This window comes from Macaca fascicularis, chromosome 15 (assembly GCF_037993035.2).
Source record: "Macaca fascicularis isolate 582-1 chromosome 15, T2T-MFA8v1.1".
Taxonomy (NCBI): domain Eukaryota; kingdom Metazoa; phylum Chordata; class Mammalia; order Primates; family Cercopithecidae; genus Macaca; species Macaca fascicularis.
The window spans coordinates 16,256,259-16,266,539 of NC_088389.1; the positions used below are offsets into that span (position 1 = coordinate 16,256,259).

Here is a 10,281-nt window from a genome sequence, read left to right on the forward strand (position 1 = left end):
GTTTTCAACAGGCCATATTGTCCACGTGGCAGGCCAAGTGTCATGAGAGGGGGCTGTCTTAGGAGGAACTTTTGCCTAGGGTGGCATTCCATTGAAGTCTTGCTGTCTTTATCAGTTGTCACAAATCCTTCCCTAAACACAGAGCCACCAACTTTGTCATAACTACAAACTTGATTTCAAAGCAATACCCCTGAGTATAAAACCTAAAATTCCTTGCCAGAATGACTTATTGGACAATTTCTAAGCAATCTGGTATAGTAAAGCAGCCCAGATGTCAAGACTTAAATCCTGGCTGTACTGCTTGCTGGCTCGGTGACCTTGGGCAGGTCAGTGCACCTCTCTGAGCTTCACTTTTCTCATCTGTAGAATGAGGATTATAAAAGTACTTACTTCATAGGACATTGAAAGGGTTAAATAGACTGAGGCACAAAGAAGGGTCTCGCAGGCACTAAGAGCTCAGTAAATATCGTCTTTGAGGTTTGATGATGGTTTTACCGTGGTTATGTCTCCAGCATGTTGCCAGCTCCTGGGCACACAATGTATAGCAACAAATCATTATTGCTAATTCAGGCCGGGCGCGGTGGCACCACACATCTGTAATCCCAGCTACTCTGGAGGCTGAGGCACAAGAACTGCTTGAACCTGGGAGGCGGGGGTTGCAATGAGCTGAGATTGTGCCATTGCACTCCAGCCTAGGCAACAGAGCGAGACTCTGACTCAAAAAAAAAAAAAAAAAAAAAAAAAAAAAAAAAAAATTAGCTGGGCGTTGTGGCACATGACTGTAATCCCAGATATTCAGGAGGCTGAGGGTCAAGAATTGAAGAATTGCTTAAACCCAGGAGGTGGAGGTTGCAGTGAGCCTAGATGGCGCCACTGCACTTCAGCCTGGGTGACAGAACGAGACACTGACTCAAAAAAAAAAAAAAAAAAAGGAAATAATTATTGCTAACTCGTTGAGAAACAATCGCGTGTGGCACAAGAAACTCCAGCAGATACTCAGCTTCCCTGGATCACTGAAGCTCCTCCAAGCAGTGGGTCCCCAAGGCTGCAGCAGCCTCAGGGTGGGGCCATGCAAACTCCTAGGTCCTGGTGATTTCAGAGCATCACCTGGGCTGGTCAGCTTGCCAGAGTCAGCTGGCCCTGGTCTCTGGTGATGCAGGGAGGTGGGGACATCACCTCTGTACTCCCTACAAGGAGTGAGGGAGCCTGCTCTTTGGGAAGGGGTGCGGGAATCTCACTTTGGTGGGGAGCTGCTATAAGGGGACCTCTCTCTCTTTTCTGCAGTAACCCGTGTCCATGCCGCCCCTGCAGCCCCTTCTGCCACAGCACTGCCTGCCTCCCCTGTCACCCGCCGTTCCAGTGAGCCCCAGCTGTGTCCCGGAAGTGCCCCAAAGACCCATGGGGAGTCAGACAAGGGCCCCCACACCAGCCCCTCCCACACCCTCTGCAAGACCTCCCCGTCACCGTCACTCAGCAGCTACAGTGACCCGGACTCTGGCCACTACTGCCAGCTCCAGCCTCCCGTGCGTGGCAGCCGAGAGTGGGCAGCAGCTGAGGCCTCCAGCCGGCAGGCCAGGAGCTATGGGGAGAAGCTAAAGGAACTGTCAGAAAATGGGGCCCCCGAGGAGGACTGGGGCAAGACCTTCACCGTCCCCATCGTGGAAGTCACTTCTTCCTTCAACCCGGCCACCTTCCAGTCACTACTGATCCCCAGGGATAACCGACCACTGGAGGTGGGCCTTCTGCGCAAGGTCAAGGAGCTGCTGGCAGAGGTGGATGCCCGGACACTGGCCCGGCATGTCACCAAGGTGGACTGCCTGGTAGGTGTTGGCTGTGCACTGGGGTGGAGGGAGCATCTCCGTTCTATGGGGCAGGGCAATGAGAAACTGGCTTCCAGATTCCCCGAGTACAACAGGTGGGCCTGGATTCTAGCTCCATGGCTGTCCTTTGCCTGCTGTGTGACTCTGGGCTGGTCATTTAGCCTCGCTGGGCCTCCAGTTTCTCCTTTTAAAAAGCACATAAGGCCGGGGGTGGTTGCTCATGCCTGAATCCCAGCACTTCAGGAGGCCGAGGCGGGCGGATCACCTGAGGTGAGGAGTTCAAGACCAGCCAGGCCAACATGGGAAACCCCATCTCTACTAAAAATACAAAAATTAGCTAGGTGTCGTGGTGGGCACCTGTAATCCCAGCTACTCGGAAGGCTGAGGCAGGAGAATCACTTGAACCTGGGAGGTAGAGGTTGCAGTGAGCCGAGATCGCACCAGTGCACTCCAGCCTGGGCAACAGAACGACACTATTCAAAACACACACACACCACACACACACACACACACACACACACACACACACACACACGATATCCTTGCTTCCTCCAGATGTCAGTTTGGCTACAACTGGGCAGACCTGAAACCCAGTGGTCTCTGGCTCCCTGAGGCACTTGGGGACACTTCTGTAGTGTGCCATAGAGCCTCTTGAGGGTTAGCCAGCTTGTCCTGGGACTAGAAAAGGCCTGACTCTCCGCCCCCACCCCCTCTAGTGGACAAATAAGCAGAAATCATTACCTCCTCGGCCCATAAGTTGTCAATGCCCGGGCCTTAGCTGTGTTGAATCATTGAACACCTGAAGACCCCAGTTCTCTCTGTGCCTCAGTTTCTCCTTTCTTGGGAGAAATTGATCATCAGGTTATACTGGTCTCAGAGCGCGGGAAGCAAGAAAAGAGTCAAGGCAGAGATGTTGCTCCATGAAGAGTCCAGGGTGGCAGGGAGGACCCAGGTTCTAGGCCCAGTGTGTGACCTTGGGCAAGCCCATTCCCTGCCCGGGCTTCAGGTTTCCCTCTGCAATGGACAAGTATCCGGCTCTTAACCTTAACTGAAGAATTATTTATTTATTTATTTTATTTTTATTTTTTGAGATGGAGTCTCATTCTGTCACCCAGGCTGGAAGTGCAGTGGCGTGATCTCGGCTCACTGCAACCTCTGCCTCCTGGGTTCAAGCGATTCTCCTGCCCCAGCCTCCCGAGTAGCTGGACTACAGGCACACGCCACTGTACCCGGCTAATTTTTGAATTTTTGGTAGAGATGGGGTTTCGCCATGTTGGCCAGGCTGGTCACGAACTCCTGATCTCAGGCGATCTGCCCACGTCAGCCTCCCAAAGTGCTGGCATTACAGGCGTTAGCCACCCCACCTGGCCAACCTTAACTGAACAATATGCCAGGCACCTCTGGGCATTCTCACTTCACAGATGGGGAAACTGAGGCTCGTTGAAAAAGGCAGAGTCACTTGCTCCATATCAGAGGGTTAGCGGTGGAGCTGGAATTCAAACTCCGCCTTCCAACCAGGCTACCCACTTAGATAAAGCTCTCTGACTCCCAGATGGCTGGGGCCAGCCCTGACAGGATATTAATCAGCCCTCTGGGCGTCTTTGCAGGTTGCTAGGATACTGGGCGTTACCAAGGAGATGCAGACCCTAATGGGAGTCCGCTGGGGCATGGAACTGCTCACCCTCCCCCATGGCCGGCAACTACGCCTAGACCTGCTGGAAAGGTGAGACAGCGCCGGCACCCGGGGACTCTCGGGGAACCCCCGGCTACCGCACTCCCCGCTGTACAGGGCAGGTTGGCCAATCACAGCCTCAGCTCGGCTCCCAGGGCTCTGGCCACGCCTCCCATCCCATTGACCAATCGCAACCCCTGATAACCCGCTCTAAGCAAGCTGATTTCCCAAAGACTGAATCCTGTATCTCCGCATTCGCCTTCCTTTCGCATCCCCTTGACCAATCATCCCCTTGACCATCAGCCCGGCCTCGCCTATCAGCTCGGGGTCCTCCTTGTTCATTCTTAAAACTGCTTTGCGTGGCCGGGCGCGGTGGCTCAAGCCTGTAATCCCAGCATTTTGGGAGGCCGAGGCGGGCGGATCACCTGAGGTCAGGAGTTCGAGACCAGCCTGGCCAACATGGCGAAACCCTGTCTGTACTAAAAATTAACAGGGCGTGGTGGCGCGCGTCTGTAATCCCAGCTACTCTTGAGGCTGAGGCAGGAGAATCGTTTAAGCCCAGGAAGCGGAGGTTGCAGTTAGCCGGGATCGAGCCATTGCACTCCAGACTGGGCGACGAGCGAGACTCCGTCTCAAAAAACAAACAAACAAAAACAACCAAACTGCTCTGCGTGACGCATCTCCCTGTTCACCCACAGCTCTGGCCCCGCCCCTGACTTATGCTGACCAATCAGAAGCCTGGGGCCTTGTTTTCCACGCTCTGGCCCCGCCCCCTTATCCCATTGACCGTTACAACCTCTCACGTTGGCTCCGCCCTCCGCCCCTCCCGGCCCAACCACAGGCAGCGCCCCAGGCCCGCACCCCTCACCCCTGTCCCTGAGCCCGCCGCCTCTTACCCCGCCGCTCTGACAGGTTCCACACCATGTCCATCATGCTGGCCGTGGACATCCTGGGCTGCACTGGCTCTGCGGAGGAGCGGGCAGCACTGCTGCACAAGACCATTCAGCTGGCGGCAGAGCTGCGGGGGACTATGGGCAACATGTTCAGCTTCGCGGCGGTCATGGGTGCCCTGGACATGGCCCAGGTACTGAGAGCCGCGCAGAGCCGGCATCCGGTAGACTGTCTGGAAGAGCCCTGGGGTGCCTTTGGGATGGCTGTGTATGGAGTCAGGAGGAGGTTTGGAGTTTCTAGGCACCATTGGTGAGAGTACCCGGGAGAACTGAGTTCTGCAAGTGCACCCACAGCAAGTTCTTCCCCTTCTCTGGGCCTCAGTTTCCTCGCTTGTAAAATAAAACGAATGAGGAGCATTATATGAGTTTAAAGAATAAGAATAGGCCGGGCGCCGTGGCTCATGCCTATAATCCCAGCACTTTGGGAGGCTGAGGCGGGCGGAACACGAGGTCAGGAGTTCAAGACCAGCCTGGCCAATATGGTGAAACCCCGTTTCTACTAAAAAGTACAAAAAATTAGCCGGGTGTGGTGGTGCGCGCCTGTAATCCCAGCTGCTCAGGAGGCTGAGGTAGGGGAATCGCTTGAACCAGGTAGGCGGAGGTTTCAGTGAGCCGAGATCACACTTCTGCACTCCACCCTGGGCAACACAGTGAGACTCTGTCTCAAAAAAAAAAAATAAATAAAAAGAATAAGAATAAAGTAGTAACCATTTAGTGAGTATTTCCTATAGGCTAGGTAGTATACTAAGTACTTAACCAGCACTGATTCCTCAGAACCATCTCATGAAGTAGGTGCCTTCAGCGTCCACATTTTACAAATGGAGTGTTTGAGACAGAGTAGTCCTTGCCTAAGGTCACACGCTCAGAGGCTGAAAGAATTAGGACTTGAACCAGGTCTAGCTGACTTCACAGCTGAGCCTGCCTCTCCTATGCCTAATAAATAAGAACAATGGCCAGGCGCGGTGGCTTATGCCGGTAATTCCAGCACTTTGGGAGGCTGAGGAGGGAGGACAGATCACCTGAGGTCAGGAGTTCGAGACCAGTCTGAGCAACATGGTGACACCCGTCTCTACTAAAAATACAGAAAAATTAGCCGGATGTGGTGGTGCATGTCTGTAGTCTCAGCTACTCAGGAGGCTGAGGCAGGAGAATCGCGTGAACCCAGGAGGTGGAGGTTGCAGTGAGCCGAGATTGCGCCACTGCACTCCAGCCTGGGTGACAGAACGAGACTCCATCTCAAATAAATAAATAAATAAATAATAAATAAGAACAACAAGGTCCCAGAGGCAGTGTCCTGGGTTCAGCTCCCAGCTCTGCCACTTTCTTTTAGAATCACCTTGGGCAAGTCATTCCCCTCTCTTGAGTCTTAGTCCCCTAATCTGTAAAATGGGTTTTGTGAGAGCTTCATGGTAGACATGAAAAGCAGTCATCACTGTCCCTAGTACACGAAGGATGGCCATAATAATAATACTGATCCCACATCTGGGTGTCCACTCAGCAGGGCAGCAGGGTGGCCGCTGCAGGCCCTCTGCCTGGCTGGTCTCTCACAGTTTGGCCTCCCCAGATTTCTCGACTGGAGCAGACATGGGTGGCCCTGCGGCAGCGACACACGGAGGGTGCCATCCTGTACGAGAAGAAGCTCAAGCCTTTTCTCAAGAGCCTCAACGAGGGCAAAGGTACTTTCTTGTTGTGTGACCTTGGACAGGTTGCAGCCCTCCCTGGGGTCCCAGCATGGACAGGGATGAGAGCCTGGCTGAACTCTGTGCAAGCTACTTTCCCTGAGCTCACTGTCCCTGCTGGCAGCTGTGTCAGCCTTGTTCACATCCAGGCTGGGCCAGGGCTGCTGTGGGTTCAGTTGGGGGAATCCGAAAGGAAGGGTTTGTCCCAGGAGTCAGAAGCCCTTGAGGATCTCTGGGACCTCAGCCAGGCCCGTTCCCTCCTGCACCTCGGCTTCCGGGACTGCAGTGGATGGTGGGCACTACAGGATCTCTAAGGGCCTGCTGCCTTTCTCCCTGCAGAAGGCCCGCCGCTGAGCAACACCACGTTTCCTCATGTGCTGCCCCTCATCACCCTGCTGGAGTGTGACTCGGCCCCACCCGAGGGCCCTGAGCCCTGGGGCAGCACGGAGCATGGCGTGGAGGTGGTGCTGGCCCACCTGGAGGCTGCCCGGACAGTGGCACACCACGGAGGCCTGTACAACACCAATGCTGAGGTCAAGCTGCAGGGTGAGTGGCGGGTGGCATCTTCGGGGGCTTGCAGGCCTGGGCCTCCCTCCACCTGCCTCACTGTTTCCCTTTCCTCCAAGGCATCCATTCACATTTCTGCACTCCTCTGTCCTGCCCTGTCTCCCTGACCCCTTCCTCTTATGTCTTTTCTTTTCTTTTTTTTTTTTTTGAGACGGAGTCTTGCTCTGTCACCCGGGCTGGAGTGCAGTGGCCGGATCTCAGCTCACTGCAAGCTCCGCCTCCCGGTTTCACACCATTCTCCTGCCTCAGCCTCCCAAGTAGCTGGGACTACAGGTGCCTGCCACCTCGCCCGGCTAGTTTTTTTGTATTTTTTAGTAGAGACGGGGTTTCACCGGGTTAGCCAGGATGGTCTCGATCTCCTGACCTTGTGATCCGCCCGTCTCGGCCTCCCAAAGTGCTGGAATTACAGGCTTGAGCCACCGCGCCTGGCCTCTTTTCTTTTCTTTTCTTTTCTTTTCTTTTCTTTTTGAGATGGAGTCTTACACTGTCGCCCACGCTGGAGTGCAGTGGCACAATCTCAGCTCACTGCAACCTCCGCCTTCCAGGTTCAAGGGAATCTCCTGCCTCAGCCTCCCGAGTAACTGCAATTGCAGGCGTGGGCCACCATACCTGGCTAATTTTTTGTACTTTTAGTAGAGGCGGGGTTCCACCATGTTGGCCAGGCTGGTCTTGAACTCCCGACCTCAGGTGATCCGCCTGCCTCAGCCTCCCAAAGTGCTGGGATTACAGGTGTGAGCCACCGCGCCTGGCCTAAAATTTATGTGTGTTTCTTAGGAAAGAATTTGGAACTTAACAGAAAAATATGAAAAAAGAAAAAAATCACCAAAAATCTGCAAACATATTTAACATTAGTATTTTATGGTCTAGTCATTTTTAAATTATACGCTGCAAATAACAGGACAAAGATGCTAAACTACAGGGTCATGTTGATTCACAAACCTTGTTGGATCCCTGGCGGAGTTGAGGGGAGGTCCCTAACGGGGGGGCCCTGAAGAATGCCAGGGCTCTGGACAGGAACCCCAGCCTCTGGCCTGACCCTGTGCCCCAACACTGCAGGGTTCCAGGCCCGGCCGGAGCTCCTGGAGGTATTCAGCACGGAGTTCCAGATGCGCCTCCTCTGGGGCAGTCAGGGTGCCAGCAGCAGTCAGGCCCGGCGCTATGAGAAGTTCGACAAGGTCCTCACTGCCCTGTCCCACAAGCTGGAGCCTGCCGTCCGCTCCAGCGAGCTGTGATCCCAGGGATGTTTCCCCTCTGCAGCTGCGGACAGCGTCAGGGGCAGAGGGGGCACAAACCTTTCCCCAGAGCACCCCAAGGACACTGTGATCAACCCGAGAATGTTCTGGGTTCAACTCAAGCATCTCCCTTGCACCTCCAGGGTCCTGCGTGGACCCTGGGTTCCATCCCACCTGCTACACGCTCACCAGGTCTCCGTTGAGGAAGAACAGGAACGCCGGTTCCCCCACCAGCTTTTGCTGCTCCCCTTCCTGCTGGGGTTCCCTGTTTTCGAGCCACGGGAGGCAGGCTGCTCACGCCTCCTCACTCTCCGTCTGTCCCTCACCCACACCAAGGCCTCCGTCTCACTGTAAATAAGTCTCTGTGTTCTCTGTAAATAGATGTACAGAAGCCATGTTATTTCTTTCATATAATAAACTTTTATGACTCTTTATTCTGTCTCTCGGGCTCCTGGGGTAGAAGGAAGCACCTTTTCTCAGGTGAAAGGTAGAACGTTCAACAAATGTTGTGAGTGAGTGGCGAGTATCTGGGGCCAGTGGCATGGGAGTAAGAAGAATTTACCAAGACAGTTGTAGGTAAAGAAAGGCAGATTTATTAGAGAAAGCATGAAAATGCATTGCAAGGTAGCAATGGGCAGGTCAGCAGAAGAGGAGCTGACTGTGAAGAGACAAAGCCTTGCTGTGAGTTTTTACGGGATAGTGTTTCCGCTGTGTGCTCAGCAGGGCTTTCCGCAGTACACCAAGGTTGCAGTGGGCTAACCTACAGGTGTCTAGTGAGAAGTTGGGCACAGGAGGGCTGTGTGACCTGAACCATCGAGAAGGCAGACATCTGGCTGGGCGCGGTGGCTCACGCCTGTAATCCCAGCACTTTGGGAGGCCGAGGTGGGCGGATCACGAGGTCAGGATATTGAGACCATCCTGGCTAACGTGGTGAAACCTCGTCTCTACTGAAAATACAAAAAATTAGCTGGGTGTGGTGGTGGACGCCTGTAGTCCCAGCTACTTGGGAGGCTGAGGCAGGAGAATGGCATGAACCCAGGAGATGCAGCTGACAGTGAGCCAAGATCGCATCACTGCACTCCAGCCCGGGTGACAGAGCGAGACTCTGTCTCAAAAAAAAAAAAAAAAAGGCTGACTTTGAGCTTATCTGCTTTCTCTTTTTGCTTTCCCCTGGTCCTATCAGCATGACTCATTTTCCCTAATCAGGACTTCACAACAAATACTTCTTCAGCACCTGCAACAGTCCAGATTGTGCCAGGAGCCAGGGTTACAGCAAGTATGAAAACCCAGTCCTTGCTCTCTGGGAGCTCACAGACCAGTGGGAGAGATAAACAGCTAATTCCAACCCAGTGCTCCTACCGCCTGCCCTGCCCCGGGATGCCATGGCAACAGTTCCCACAAATGCACAACCAAAAATCCGAGGAACTGGGGTGGAAGGGCTTATTGAAATCTATGATCCCAACTCCCCTCTGGAAGACTGATACCTGAAAGGAGAAGGGACTTTTCCCGGGTCACAGCAGCAGAGCGGGAAAGGCTCCACCTGGCTTCCTGGACCCAGACTTCTCTCCTTTTTTCTCCTTGATAGTGGAAACTACTCATTTTCTTTTTCTTTTCTTTTCTTTTTTTTTCTTTCTCTCTTTCTTTTCTCTCTCCTTCCTTCCTTCCTTCTTTCCTTCCTTCCTTCCTTCCTTCCTTCCTCCTTTCCTTCCCTTCCCTTTTTGTTTTTTTTCTTTTTCTTTCTGAGACGGAGTTTCACTTATGTCACTGTAACCTCCGCCTCCCGGGTTAAAGTGATTCTCCCACCTCAGCCTCCAGAGTAGCCAGGATTACAGGCGCCTGCTACCAAGCCCGGCTAATTTTTGTATTTTTAGTAGAGACGGGGTTTCGCCATGTTGATTCGTCCGCCTCGGCCTCCCAAAGTGCTGGGATTATTGGCATGAGCCACCGCACCCGCCCCAACTACTTCTTTCTTTTCAGGCTTTGATATTTGGCCCCCGAAGCCTTGGGGTGTGTGTGTGTGTGTGTGTGTGTGTGTGTGTGTGTGTGTGTGTGTGTGTGTGTGTGACTGTGTTGAGGTTGGTAGGGACAGGGTCTTTGAGGTGGGCCATGAAGGCTGTTGTCTTGGTTCCCTTACTCCAGTGGGTGGGGGAGGTGGGCAACAGGGATCAAAACGAATCCAGGCCAAGCTGGAGGCCTGGGAAGCCTGTGCGTTGAACCTCAAACGTCTGGAGTCCTTTGCCTTCTGAATCTTTTGACCAAGAGAGGCTGATAACATGCAACCGCGCACTAGGGCTCTGGCAGCAGCCAGACTTGGGTTTAGTTCTATTGTTTACCAGCTGTGTGACATTGAGTAAAAGGCTT

At 53.6% G+C, this 10,281-nt stretch overlaps 1 protein-coding gene across 38 annotated transcripts in view; it reads left to right on the forward strand.

Moving 5' to 3' along the window:
- The window catches only part of SH2D3C (SH2 domain containing 3C), a 42,637-nt gene extending 34,283 nt beyond the window's left edge, over nt 1–8,354 (forward strand). For 30 of the 38 annotated variants that reach the window (XM_045372675.3, XM_074016466.1, XM_074016461.1 and 27 more), the window contains 6 exons: nt 1,285–1,820; nt 3,428–3,543; nt 4,405–4,576; nt 6,007–6,118; nt 6,461–6,667; nt 7,745–8,354. In XM_045372675.3, coding sequence (XP_045228610.1) covers nt 1,285–1,820; nt 3,428–3,543; nt 4,405–4,576; nt 6,007–6,118; nt 6,461–6,667; nt 7,745–7,920 — 1,319 coding nt within the window. In that variant the 3' untranslated portion in view covers nt 7,921–8,354. Of the gene's footprint in view, nt 1–1,284; nt 1,821–3,427; nt 3,544–3,985; nt 4,577–6,006; nt 6,119–6,460; nt 6,668–7,744 lie in introns of all 38 variants that reach the window. The other 8 variants (XM_045372677.3, XM_074016480.1, XM_074016456.1 and 5 more) reach the window with 2 other exon arrangements.
- Nucleotides 8,355–10,281: the final 1,927 nt, after the last annotated feature.